The sequence below is a fragment of the Limanda limanda genome, chromosome 10 (assembly GCF_963576545.1).
Source record: "Limanda limanda chromosome 10, fLimLim1.1, whole genome shotgun sequence".
Taxonomy (NCBI): Eukaryota; Metazoa; Chordata; class Actinopteri; order Pleuronectiformes; family Pleuronectidae; genus Limanda; species Limanda limanda.
The window spans coordinates 16,203,329-16,218,302 of NC_083645.1; the positions used below are offsets into that span (position 1 = coordinate 16,203,329).

A 14,974-nucleotide genomic window follows, 5' to 3' on the forward strand; every position below is an offset into this window, starting at 1 on the left:
ATCGCGGCTGCTTCCAAGTCACTTCATTTGCCTTCCTCAGCAGGATGATGGTTTTGCTGAGTCACTGCAGCTGGCAATATCAGCTCACCCAAACACATACACACTATGTGCACTGAGGATTTACATACAATCATGTGAGATCATTTTTATCCAACCTTTTCATATTATTAGACCATTTAAGTTGTTTATGTTGGCATATCATACCTCTAAATATTTGTTATACTTAGTTTCCATACTGCAAAAGATGAAGGCATGCAGGCAACAGCTCTATTTAATGACGTATATATCTATATTGTGTCTAAATTGGGAACAGCCCCCCCCCTCATACACAAACACACACTCCTTGCATGGCTTTGTCCGCACTGCCATGGTACAATATATATCCATATTCATGAACCAGATATTCACATCACCGCTCGGCAGAGTAAACACTGCAGGCTACTTTTCTGCATACTGAGCCAATTTGCTTGTTTGTTAATTTGTTTGTATAACTCAAATGAGCATAAGTTCAGGAGGACCCGAGCAATTTCTATGAATACTCAGGGGATTGTAGGCCTTTTAAATGTGTGGGTGTTTGTGTTTTTGGTTGAAATTGTTGTTCTTCCAGTTAATAGTCCATTAGGAGTTAGAGATACATTTGTGCATCACCAAATCAGCAGCAATAGTCAGCTGTGCTCGGTGCGGCATATGAAAGGACACACCCCTAAACTTCCTCAAGGCCCACCGGCGCCTCACTGTTTTAACTCTATGTTTGGTAAGTATATGAGGCTGTTGCTATGGAGACTATTCCCCAAATAGTTGTAACCATAGATACTATTTTGTCTTATAAAAGAAGATTTTCAAAGGGACTTTTTTTTGTAACATGAACTCTTGAACTTCTCTCAATGCAATACATGTTCCATCTCTCGATGCAAAATGAAAGACAGAAAGGGATATTTTTAACTTTTTACACTATTAGAGAATCATCAAAATAAAGCCACAAGAACACAGACATGTCTATTTAACTCTCCCCCATACGTATATATCAAATTTATTTTGGTTTGAGAGCACTAATAACAACAACTACACCTTTGTGCTGTTTCTAGAACTCTAAATGTCCCTTTAGGAAACCACTGAGTCTGAGTTGATGAATGGATAAAGGTATTGATTACCAATGCTGCATATTATCTAGGCCGGCATGACTGATGTCTCTCTCTTTGCCTTTTTTCTACCAACTCACCCACTGGGAGTGGACACAATAAATCTATTTAGCCACTCTATTAAATTAGGTTGCGTTTGGAAGCTTCCTTTCACAAGGGACTGTTTGGACCATCTGTGACCATGGCTTTCATCAGGGAGAAATGAGGCATCGTTGCTGGGCAGGTCATTCTGACTGTCTCCCATCTCTGCAGGGTATGAGCCTTTCTGTGTGCTTGCTGGTGCAGAGAAAGAAGAGTGATGTGTGTGTGTGTGATAGACGAGAGCAGCCTGGAGTTAGATTGTCAGCCTTGCACTCACTGATGTGAAGAGATGTGCTCGTTCGCGCCTTTACTGATACATTCTTTTCTCACTTTTGTGGAGTGTCGCATTGACCCGTTTTGAAGCTGAAAATGAAAGTCTCCTCTGTAAATAAGTACAATTCTGAAACAGATTTTTAATTAATACTTTAGTTATATGAGGCGATCTTTTGGTACAAAAGGCAAAATAAAAAATAAATTCCTGTTTGATTCAGCATTCTGTATTTTCACTCCAAGAGGTCAATCTGCTTTTCATTTATTTCCATAAAAGACAAAGAAAACCAGATCACCCAAATGCTCCCAAGACAATAAATTCCAAATTTATTTTTAAAGAAAACTTTATTAGTGATTTATAAACAAAACACATTACCACTGTTTCCAACTAGGTAAAATAAAAAAAGTCAGAAAATAAATGAGATAAATGAAATCCACTACTTTACTGATACAACTGATGAGCGGGTGTACAAAAAAGGTTTTTTTTTATAACCACAGAACTGGGCTGATCCATTTAGGACAGCACAGTGCCACCATAGTTCACCACCATACATTGGGAAAGAATGACAGCATGAATGCTCACTAAACACAAGAATATACTACATATACCTTTTTGTACACTGGACAATTTTTTTCTTTCATTTTTTGTCTTTTTTTAAGAGTGAAAGGGAAGTGATAGCTCATCATAGGATCATACATATTTCAGTTACAATATTACAGTTTTAGTTAGATCGTCATGTCAAAGGCAGACACAGAGAGTGATTTTTTTTTCTTTTTTTCTTGCTTTGCTTATTCTCAAAAGCAAAAATCATATTTGGTAAAAGAAAAAAAAGACTTGCGTTGAAAGGTATCACACTATAGCATGTACAAATATCTAAAGAGGTTCAGTGGATGCCATACAACATCTGTGGAGTATGAAGATTGTAGTACATAGATGTTTGGCAAGAGACAGAAGTACATACAAATATCTCCTGTGCAAATAATGAAGAAAAATGATAATACAAAAGAATAAAATCATAGCCATCTATCTATTTATATATATATTTCTCTATATAGTATGTGTTTCCTTAGAGCAGTACATGCAGCAGCCACTTAATGGAGTGACGTCATACTGAGCCGCAAAACTTTGGGGGACGTGGCAACAAGTTACAGGCAGGGAAGGGGAACCAACAGAAGCAGGTCTTGAGGCATGCGAGTGCCCCATTTTCAAAACCTCCTGAGAGAGGATTGGTGGGATATAGCAGGTGGGATGGGAATCTCTAGATGCCCAAATCTTTTAGCAGGTTTCAATTAGTAATGAGACAATCTATTGAAGTCTACGCTTACATTTACAGCGTACGAAAAAGCTAATATGTGACTCAATGATCCGAAACAATCAATGTGGAGAACAACTGTCTTCTCTTGTACCTGGAGGGGGAGGGCCAGCCCACGGCACCTGTCTCCTCACTTTGCCTCCATCCCTATTATCTGCTTCATCCCACATGGTCCCCTCTCATCAGTGGCTAAGAACAGGAAAATGAACAGCATATTCACAAGTTAAAAGCACTGAACCGTTTTGCACTTAGAGAGACATCTGACAAGAGTTCAGGGCGTCCACCCCCGACTGGGCTTCCCCAGGCCTCATCCACATTACTCCATGCTGTTCCCAGCACACCACAATGTTCAGCGCAGGCCATTCCCAGGATTGATCCTGAGCAGGGGGGGTCAGGGCAGGGGTTCGGGGAAGTGTCTGAGGGTAAATGTGGGGAGGCATGAGACGTAAAAAGCATTTAAAACTGAGGGAGAAATAAAACAGTGCATGCCATCATGAATCTCTTTCAAGACCAAATGAAAGCAGAAGACTTCATCATCAGATGAAGAGGCAATTGGTGGGATGGGTGACCGTGAGGGTAGAAAAGGCTGCTGGGGGAGGAGAAGTTGGCTCGTGGCAACTTTGGGCAAGTACAAGCAGGTGAGCAGTTGTAAACTCAAGGTATCAGGTAAGGACTGGTTGCTACCAAACATTCAAAGCAGAAAGCTTTAGGCTTTTGCTGCAGCAGGGGGATAAGAGAAGGTGTTATCAAAATCTCGAGACTCTCCTAATATTCTGTACTTATTTTCATCAGAGTCCACTGACTGAAAGCGGAGTCACAAGCCAGCGCAGCTGGACTCTTCCCTCTGTGGTCCTCAGGAGAATGTGAGGTAACTTCCCATCCCTCCATCTTTGCAGGGCTCTCTGCATTCCTCAGTTGGGGTTCTGGCAGAAGATGAAGCTCTCTGTGTCCTTCAAATGCAGTGAGCAAATACAGAGTGATTTCAAAGGATGGCGTTCCATTCCGAGAGAGTTAGTTGATGAACACATGTGCACCGCATAGGCAAATGTGCAGGGCAAAAAGCTTGCAGTGTCTTGTTCTAAGCACATTTCTTTAATGCCAGTTGTTTTTCTCTCTTTTTTTATTTTTCTCCTTCTCTCAAGTGCTTTATGTGTCCACCTTGCCACGGTCAGTGTGTTTTCTCGTGTTTGCATGTTTGAATGTGTGATCATGCGTGTGTGTGCATGTGGTTTCATAGAGATCTTAGAAAACACTGTTGGTATTACCAGAGGAATCTGCAGTAGTGTAGTGTTAGCCTTAGTTTCAGTGACTCTCGTCTGTGCTATTTACAAGTGGTGTGTGTCCAGCTCCGCATTTTTCTACGTCGTTCTTCTTTTCCTTGGCTGGCACAGAGCTTTTTGTTGTTCTTGTACAAAGTATTTGTCTCCTCTCAGAGAGAATGGTTTACACATCATTGTTGGGGAGGGGGTAAGACAGAGGTTCCAACGTGCCCATGGGTTAGAGGAGAAAAATTGAAGACGGGGGCAAAGATTGGTCCTTCCTTACAGGAAAGGATGACTGACATGAGTTTACTCCAGGTGTATAGGCACATAGGGGCTTGGAGCTAAATCAATCATTTTATTGTTTATCAAGGCAAGATCAATAATTTACCCCAGAAAGGGACTGAAGGTAAAATAAATCGTGCATAAGGCCAGGTTCAGAACAGAGAGAACTTGATATTGTTATAAGTGAAAATAGGTAATATAGTGAAACTGGGAAATCTATGGTAGTTTTCACATTTTCTTTTTGCCCAATGGACTTTGGTTGGTACCTCTGTTTTAACAACGCCCTTTTCTTCTTTCCTGTTTTCTCTTCCTGCTCCTCTACTCATCATCATCCTTCCCCTTATCCTTCTTGTCTTTCTTCTCCTTCTTCTTCTTCTTCTTCTTCTTGGCCTCCTCCTTCTTCCCAAAGGTGATGAAGTCGCTCTTGTCGTCCTCTCCTCCCTGGTTCTGTCTGATGGATATTATGGCAGGGGAGCCGGGAATGATAAAGGCCTCTGGGGGAACCTCGCCAGGCTTCAGGTGTTGTGGCGGTGCACCGGGACCGCCGGGGCCATAGCGAAAGTGCCAACTGTTGCTGTCTACACCAGCGCCCATTGGGGGGGACACCTCTCCGCCTTCAGCATCTGAAAGAAATAGAGAGGGAATCAGGATAGGTTATTATTTGGTTATCAAATTACAGCAGCTGGTAGGATTTTATTACTACTCACAGACAACATCAAATCTGCCGGCATTCTATTCCACACTCTTTGAATGGCAATGTAGAAAGCTAAAAATTACAGGCTGCCACCACTTATTATTCATTGGCTAAACTCTTCAGACAACCTGGTTGAGATTTACCAAGCCTTTTGCACCTCATTCATAATGCATTCTGCCCCTTAATGAAGGACATGACTGCTGTATATGAAACAGGCCCACCAGCTCGAAACGCACAATTTGCCTGTCATCTGAGATTGTTTCTGTCCATCATTGCTGCACGTTTAAGGGAGCGTGGTGCAGACAACTGAAGACGATATGAGGAAATATGATTGGAAAAAGAATCAGCAGATGCAAATCGTTTTAGGTTGTGGAACTAAATGGGAACTTTGCAAGAACAAAATGACTAAAACGTGGACAATGAATCTGGCTTCCTCTGAGGCTTACATCTATGGCCCTGTTGTTCAGGTCAATTGCCACTTGTGAGTTAATTTCGTAACTGCCACAATAAGAGAGAATAATGTTAAGAAAAGTCCAAACAAAGAAAACACATTATTGTTAAGTAAATGATGGGGCTAAGGTCTTTTAGGAAGGTAATGGACAATCAGTCTGTCTCTGTAAATTGTATAACAAAGTTGGAGACAGTCTACCAGATTTAAAAAAAGTTCCTTTCACTTTGGCTACATCCTCACAGCAATGACCTACTTGCCACACTTGTCTCATATATTCACTTTTATTTCTCAGACTCCTTTTCTGAGTTCTTTCCAAAGGGAGGGATTAAAAGAGCCGGGCTTCATCCAACCAGAAGGAACAGTGTCTGGAAGAAGAAGTCTGACCTCGGGAAGTATCCAAGACAGAGAATACCCGTCTTGCCTTACCCAGCCAGGCCCAAAATATCTACACTAGACTGTTGGTTTCACTTTTCTTCATGTTCAATCTCTTACACAAAGTAAACGGTCATCCTAAAGGCAGCTGGACAAAGGGACTGAAATACTGAATTGCTTTGTTGTACAGATGGACAATTATAATAATGAAAACCAATTCAGCCATATGAATAACAAGCATTATAACATTTTATTTGTGGAGATAGTTCATCATCTCCACTAATAAAATGCAATAACGCTTGTGACTCCCCTATTTCAAATATGATGTACTATAAACTTATTCCCCTTTTAAATGTTTATACTAGCTATTTGCTAACTCTTCTTACTTGATTTGTAATTACCAAATCTCATGAGATCTGCTCACAGTCAAAGATCTGTGAGGTAAATCCATGGCAAACATGACCCCTGCTGCTCGGCATATGATCCCAATCTGTCACAGACGCACACAGTGTTCCAAAGCTCCTCCTTTGGGCAGGGAAAATGCCCAAGTTCAGGCAGATAACGGCGTTTAATTTTATTTAATCTTTTTATGTCACACTAACATTATTGAGAACCTTGCCCGAATTAAAAATGCGATGATTATCAGATTAACTGGATGCAGGTTTTCCAGTGTGAAGATTTAATATTTTTTCTTGTTTTATAGAACTGTAAATGGAATATTTGGGTTTTGGACAGCTGGTTAGAAAAAACAAGCAAGATGATGATTTTTGGCATGTTGAATTCCACTGAATATATTTGGAAAAAACAGACGCGCGGACCACTGTGCAAGAATTATAACAACTGCGACAACACAGCTGCAAGAGCTGCAGAGGCTGAGGAGGTTAGGACAGGACAGCCTAGATCCAGTCGCTGCTTCCTCCACATGAAGTCACAGCAGAGACAGCTAAAGTCACATTCATTTACGAGCAAACGAGTCTTCCCCCAGTTGATAAGTCTCCCCTCACAGAAACATGACCCTGATCCTATAATCCCAACAGGGAGAAAAAAACAGAAACAGAAGAAAAGGAGCAGAAAAATCCACTGAATCATAAATGTAGAATACTGGAGTGCTGGCAAATGCTTTGCTCCACAGCGTCCACTCTCTTGCCCTCTGAGAAATTACCTGTCTAAGTCAATGTGTGAACTTGATGAGACACCAGCGCAAACTTGCATTCATAAACAAAACATCACGGCAGAGAGTGATGAGTCATGATGAGAGCAGACAGATGCGAGAGGGTCAGGCAGGGCAGGGTAAATCCCTTAAAAAAGGGTCAAAGTACAAATAAAAGGGCAGCTGTGTTTAACTGTTAAAAGCTCTTCTAATATTTCTACATGACACCTCAACATTTACAGTGATTAAATGTGAATTGACGTGAGAAAGGAAACTACGTATACAGCTGTCACCTTTATATGTACCCTTTACCCCCCTTATCTCGTTTCCTTTTCTCTTCTTTTCCATCCCTCTCTTCGTTCATGATAGTTTCGGCTTCACTTCACCCACCGCTCATCCCCACACAACCATTTCATCTGTCCGATTTGTCGACGGCTGTTGCAGAGCAAAACTCCCTGTCTCCTCTCCTCCTCTGCTCTACTAATTGCGCAAACTCCCTCCTTCTCTTTTCCCTGCCGCCGCCGCTGCCACCACCACCCTCCTCTCTTGATCTCTCGTTTGCTCTGACCTTTCATGTAATAGCGTGAAAAATCTCAGCCAGCCAACACCCGTCCCTCCGAGTTATTGACAACAGTCTTGATCATGCCTATCAATGTTTATGGTAACATTAATGTGATTGGGTATTAAGCAGCTTGTCCGTCACTGATAGCTATCAGGCACATTAGAGACGAGGAGTAGTTTCATAGAGATGATCATTGCACCCTATTACATTTTAATGCTCTCTATGTGAAATGCTAAAGTGACACTGTAGACAGCAATTTTCATGACAGTCCGGGATTTTGCTGCATCTTCCCCTGAGTTTGATCTCCAGAGTCGTTAATCATCGTAATTTTGCTCAAGGTATTTAGGTATTAAGTCAGCTAAGCTCTATTTTGCCACATCTACTTTATTCATCACCTTGTCTCGCCAAACCATCGTCCAGTTGGGCAGAAGCGCGATGCAGCGTTACATAACGAGCTGTGGAGGAAGAGGAGGAGGAAGAAGAAGAAGAAGAAGAGGGGCCAGGAAGTACAAGAATGCAGATGTTGAAACATGATGCTTACCAACAAAAACAGACAATGGATTTAAAAGATCCTGAAGGCATGTGATTCATTTTGTTTTTCCAAACACACACAGCGGAAGTGAAGAAATCTGTGAGTGATGAGAACAAACAGACTGCTGGGACCGCACCCTTCTCACAGACAGTACCTTGGATTGTTGTGTGCACATTTTGATAAAATCCCAATGTGATATTGTTGTCTTCTGAAAACCCGAATTTGCATGCCTCTGTGTGTGCTGTCTGCCTAGATGGTGACATAAGTATGAGTGATAAATTACCATATTGGTAATTAGAGAAAGAAAAGAGTCATGGGAGTAAAATTGTTGTAGGTTGCCGGTTTATGTGTGTTTGTGTGTGTCCAGCATCTTGTTGTCTGCTCCCACCAGGATCGTGTGGCAGGTGCTGGACACAAGTAATCCAAAGTGACAGGACTTGACACAGAAAAAACAACACTGACTGTTGGTGTAGGAGTTTGGTTTTGTTATTTGCGTATATCTGTGTGCGAGTTCAGTCTACAGTATGTTGGCGTGAGTGGGTGCTATGACAAAGAACAAATAAATGGGAAGGAGAAAAGGATGCATTCTCCAGAGAGAAAGAGTGAGAGAGATGGCAAGATATTTAAAGACTTTGAGGGTGCAGGGTGGGAATAAAAAAACAACTAAGACAATAAAGGAAAGCAAATATCTGAAGTCGAGAATAGGAAACAGAAGGGGAGGAGGGATTCAGGATCTGTAAAAAAGCCCCTGACAGCTTCTAGACTCTTCTACCGTACCTTTCTGATGTTGCCAGAAATCTTTTCGTATCCCATTGACATCAACTGAAAGGCCACAGCCCTCTCTATCTTTATCCCTTCTTCAGCTTTTTTTTTATCCAACACTCAGAGAATTCACTTTAATTGTACTTCTAATTCTCAACTCTTTCCTGATGAGATGGACGAACAAAGTAAATTAAATGAGGACACGGGCCTAAAGCAGTTCATGCACTGAAGTCCTGAGGAGCAAAATGGAAGCACATATCCTCAGCAGATTATTGTCTTTTTCTCCATCATCGCTCCACCCTTTCTTCCCCCTCACTTGGCCTTTTGCCTTCACCCCTGAGTCTATTTTTGCCTTGACAGGTGTCTACTGCGGTTGGCTGCTGCTAACTCAAACCAAACCTGTCGTTCTCTCTGCTCCCTCCGTGTACGTGCTTCAGTGGGTCTGCGGACTGGGCTGATAAAGAAAACGGCAAACCTGCATCCACCTCTGCAGTACAACGCCTCGGTGTATGTAGGTCACTCTTCTCCCTTCTGTTCATCACTCCCCCCCCCCCCCCCCCCCCCCCATTACACCTCTTACCTCTAACTCTCACTTTCCAAACGCACCCCCCCCTCCTTTAACACTGTAACTCCCTGCCGTCCTTTTTAGCTTGTCCTTCACCTGATACCACAGCCAGCTCTTATCCCCCACCCTCTTCCTCCAGCACCTTTTGTCCCACACCATATGTTTGCACACCCCTCCTCTCGCTCTCCTCTCAATATTGGGGGCCGTGTATGGTTGCCGTGGAAACTGCATCCTCCAGTGAAGCAGTAGGACATTGGTGGGAGTCATGGTGACAGTGCTTGTGCTGATGGAGAGTAATGCTGCAAGCTCTCTCTCTCTCTTTCTCTCTCTCGCGCTCTTTTTAGTCTAACCACTCTCCCCTAGCAACAGCAGCCTCACACAGCTTCCTCCCTTTCCTTCAATTCCTTCCTAACACTTTGCGACATTCAATCGCTCTGATTTACTTGTCGCCACTCCCTCCCAAACACTTTATGTCCGTCACTTCTCCATCTTCCTATGCACCTTATCCTTAGTTGTTAAGTCTCTTTTCTTTTAAACCCCCTTACTTAGCTAACCATCTCCCTCTGTTCTGCCCATCTCTGCAGGGGATGGTTGCAATTCTGCACAGCTCTCTGTGAATGTGTTGTGATAGAGACAGAAAAAGCGAGGGGGGACAGGGACAGGGGAGAAGGACATGGGAGTGAGGAATAGATAGTGTGAGGGAGTTAGACAGCGAGCAGAGCCCTGATTTCATTAATGCTGGTCTGTTAATCTGGGCGTGGGCTGCGCTCCATCTGTCCCGGCAGGAGCAGCACACAAAGCATTCAGCCAAAACACACTTGGAAACACAGCCAAGCACACACATCGGCACGTACATGCGAAAACACACAAACAAGAAGCAGTGACACGCACTAACTTATGCCAACACGCACACTCTAGCTCAGAGGGGAAGAGACAGGGGCGTTGTCAGCTCTACCTCCGTGTCTCACATCGAAACAAACTATAGATAGCGAGGCACAACAGCAGCATGGTTCTGTATCCAGAAAGATACACTTCCCTCAACAAACCAAACTGGTACACAATCCTGCTTCCCACCTCAGGAACACAGTGTGCCAAATAAACAAGACAATACAGCTATATATAGCCAAGTCTGACTCATAGCAATGTGACGGGCCACATCAAATCAATATCTCAATTTCTTTCATTTTCGAGACACGATGAACAAAATCAACTTGAAAGTCAGAGCACAAGTCTTCTTCAATCTTGTCTTCCCGAAAGAATGTTCCACAAATATACGCTCTTCATATCATCGGACATTCTAAATCAAGAATTATCCTTAATCTAAACCTTAAATTAGACCTGAAGCTAACACTGCCCTGAGCTACTATTTCCATTCTTAACCTGGCAGAAAATGAGAGAACGAAGGGACATTTAGCCCTGAGGCCAAGCAAGGTTAGCGTGCACAGAATGTGTTCTTCTTGAGCTGCCACAGCTAAATTAGACCACCTTAAATCCTCACCAGCTGATCTTGTTATCGCCGACCCACCCTGAAGACGTCACGGCTGTCTGTTCTGTTCTCTCTTTCCCTCTCTCTCTCAGTCTTTGACTCTCCATCCCTCTATCTTTCTGTCTCTCTATATCTCACATCGTGCCTGCAGGCTGTAAGTCCTCAGCCAAGGCAAGAAATCAATGGCGGAGCTGAGGAGGCTGTGCGTATGTGCGTTTAAATAGGAAGAAGCAGTAGTTAGTGTGTGGGTAGTTTGTCTGCCTACCCGGCCCACTGCCTCTTGTCTATAAAAGACACCAGGCCAGACCATCTCCAGCTTCATAATTACGACAAATCGCCTCTTTATCTCAACGTAATTGCGTAGACGTACACGCTTCAACCTTCTTATTGCACATATGTCTGTTCGATCTCTCACTTGTCTTCACCTTCACTTTTCCTACACCAGGACTGTCTTGTCTCCATTTCCCTTTTAATCCTCTCTGATCCCATTGCATGTCATCGAGAGGAAAGTCAGGGGATGACAAGTGAATTCGGGCACCAACACTGTGGTGCAGTGCATCGTTGGTCAGGGATCTTGGTTTGGGGCTTCATAACCAATGACATTCAAATAACAATGTCTGTGAAATGCCATCTAGCATTGAGTTTGCTGTCATCTAGTTTTGCTCTGATGTTCCTGTTGCTATGCTCCATGTAGCACTGTTTTCTGATAGGCTCCTTTGCGGGGTTTTGTGTGAGCCGTGGTGCTCAAAATATATTTTGCCCTTTTGTTGTCTGAAAATAAAGTGACCTCTCTGCATCGAGTGTGACCCTCTCCTGTCATCATTAGTACATTAGAATAAGGCTCCAGTGTTTTTAAGTGAGTTGGCACACAATGTATTTAAGTCTGTTCCTCTGTTAAAATATTCCTGCATTCTTGACATCAATGATGCAGCAAACAGTTGAATTTAGACTTAATGGTTGTTAAGCAAAAAGCATAGTTGAAGTTACATGTGCGACACTTGCCAGCAGCTGATTAACACCAAAAGTGATGCTAATAATTACCACTGTATTTAAATAACTCTGTGAATTTGACTCGGTTTCACAATTTGACACACTATCTTGAAGCAGAATTTTTTTTTTTTTTTTAACTACGCTCTACATTAGGAGCCATCACTTCAGAACAACCAACAATAAAGTGCACATTGTCTGATGTAGCTAATTAACAGCAACGATAGTGTTTTTTTTAACCATTTACACATGTTTACATATTGCTTTTAAGTGCTACATAGGGTAATTTAGGCAAAGAGTTAAAATATTCTTAATAGCCCACATCATCCATCTCTATAATCTCTGTCTTTGTTCAGATATGAACGAGCTGCAAGACAGGAGATATCCACATTAAAAGGTGAAGGAATGTAATTATGTTTTATTAGTCTTCTCCTAATGTATTCGCTAATGTTTGCCTTCTGCGGTTCAGTGGCTTATGCCTCTGTAAACATCTTGCTGATAATACAATCAACTATTGCCCTTCTCTCTCTCCTTCCCTTTCACTCTGTATTGTCTCTCTTGCTGCTACAGGGAGCACAGATATCCATCTCCGCCTACGTAGCTCATGTCATTTCCTCTCCCTTCAGCACTGGGAAGTGGTAGAAGTGGGTTGGGGCGATCTTGCTGGAGATATCTCTGTTCTCTTTTTCTAACCATTGCTCTCTTGTGGTTCGATAAACTCTTGAGGAATATACAGTTATTGATATAAGATAATCTGAGCTCATATTTGTCGCATATTAACTGCACTTAGAAGGCTGTGACTAGAGCCTGATAGATTTATTGGTTTGCTGATTATTTTTATTAATGTTATTTTACAGATACAATGCAGAAGAGATTTGCATGTGAATGTTTTTTTTTTCCTAATTCAAGTTCTATATATTTGTTTGTGTTTGTTGTTTTTGTTATTTATAATAAAGTGTATAGTTAAATTGTACAATATAAAGTTATGAGGATTTGATAACAACATCTTGGAAATAATTGGCACATTTTACATATTTAAATAAGCTGGTATATCATTATCATAAATACCTTACTACCTAATATCTATATTGACATCAGCCCCCAAAAAAACAATATCATTCAGACTAGGAGGTTATTTGTGATTTTTCTGAAGGCATCTTCAGTGATTCTTACCAGCGGCACTAGAAGCAGTGGGCCAGTTCTGAACCAGGACCCCCTGGGCTCCTTGCATTACCGAGGACTCCTCCATGTGCACTGAGCTGGAACACACAAAAAAAACATTCAAATATTAAACACTGTTTATGAACCATCTCAAGCGCAGTACCTTGTATACTTTGCTAGATTAAACTGCAAAACACAAGCTATCCATATATGTGATTTTATACTAATGATATGTTCTGATTGGGACTATAACATAAATTCCAACATATTCAACTCTTCAACCTCTTTATGTCTCATGTGGGTGGTGTGGTTGAATTGTGGCTGGGGCAGCAGCAAACACTCTCCCAGAAATGTGACTTTCAGATTAGGATTAAACTATTCACCCGACATTTTCCTGATATTCTCTGGATTATGGATTACAGATGGCTGTCCATTCATTCCCCCCCCCCCCCCCCCCATGGGATTTCAGCGCCACCCCCCTTAACGGAAAAACTCCCCTTTCACTGAAGTAATAAAAAAAAAAACTGCTTCAGAAATGCTGCCAGGAGAGGGTTTACTGGACCTTATCGCATCAAAAGTAAGATTTTAGTCATAAAGATTCATGTATCCAGGTGAAACCTCTCTTCTGAAATCATCCAAGAAAGGACGGCAGCATGTTTGTTAAATGATCAGAGCCAAAGCATATTACCCTTAGCCACAGACATATCTTATCATAGAAATAGTCAAATGAAATCCTTTTTTATCCCTTCTCTGTGATTTGACCAAAACCTCCCGTAGCTACCTTCAATCTGCGGGGTTTTAGCAGCAGATTAAAAATACATATAAATCAGATTCAAAACATTTAAACTCAAATGATATTAAATCTAAATAAAAAACAGGATTCTGACTATCAACTGCCATAAAGTGTAAAAACCCTAGCTAAGCTCTGTGTGAGCTGGTTTATCTTTTTTTTTTTCTTCAATAACTTAATATTCACTCATCACTTTTGTTTCCTCTTGAAAACGAGATACCCATGCAGTCTTTATCAAATGTCTTTAGAATTAGGGAGTATTTACATAGAATACTTTTTGTATGGGTAAGTAGTTTATCAGTGCTAAAGACACGGGAAAATGTATCTACATCTCTATTTAGAGTGGTTCTGCAGAGAACAAAAGTGATCTAGCCACGGAGGCCATTTTAAGAGCAGCTCAGAATCATCATGCTGATCAAATATTAATGGCAAACACTGGATTGATGAAACACTTTTCAGACGATGCCTGTCCTTCTCTCTCATCTCTCATCATCTCATATCTTTCCTACCGTCCTTAACCACATGCTTCCTCATCATTTTCCAGCAATTAAATGCTCTCAGGCAAAACATTTTGTGGAAAATTACAATTGCAGTTACAGATACAACCTCCCCAAAACACTATTTAGAGGAAATGTTGAGCATTAAATCAAATTAAATAGGTCGCCACCATAAGACCATGTTTGGGTGCATGAGCAAAATCTCTTATCGAAAAACTGATTATGCCAGCGTGTACTGTAAATACATTAATATTGTATTAGGCTTGGTATTTGGTCAGGATCAGATACAACCTAAATCACATCAGAAGTAGTGTGACCAGAAAGACTAAATATCTTAGCACATTAATGCTCATTAATCCCTGCTGTAATTATGAGGTAATCTATGCAACATTAATGACACTCACATGGTTTACTCTTGTTAATCTGACATGGACATCCCAGTGCACACACATACATACATGTGTGTCTTCACAGAGTACATGCACATGATGAAAACACATCTAAACTGCATTACATGAAGTAAAATGCATACAAGTTGAGACAAAGACATCAGAAACTGCATTATGCTTCTATGCTGGACAGTGGTAGGGAAGTATGAATAAAGATCAATAATATACA

General features: G+C 41.5%; 1 protein-coding gene across 4 annotated transcripts in view; it reads right to left on the reverse strand.

Moving 5' to 3' along the window:
- Positions 1–1,850: 1,850 nt before the first annotated feature.
- Positions 1,851–14,974, reverse strand: part of LOC133012096 (protocadherin alpha-C2-like) — a 60,505-nt gene continuing 47,381 nt past the window's right edge. For 3 of the 4 annotated variants that reach the window (XM_061080063.1, XM_061080064.1, XM_061080065.1), the window contains exons 3-4: positions 13,082–13,167; positions 1,851–4,970 (exon numbers count right to left, since the gene is read on the reverse strand). In XM_061080063.1, coding sequence (XP_060936046.1) covers positions 4,666–4,970; positions 13,082–13,167 — 391 coding nt within the window. In that variant the 3' untranslated portion in view covers positions 1,851–4,665. Of the gene's footprint in view, positions 4,971–10,917; positions 10,921–13,081; positions 13,168–14,974 lie in introns of all 4 variants that reach the window. The other variant, XM_061080062.1, reaches the window with a different exon arrangement.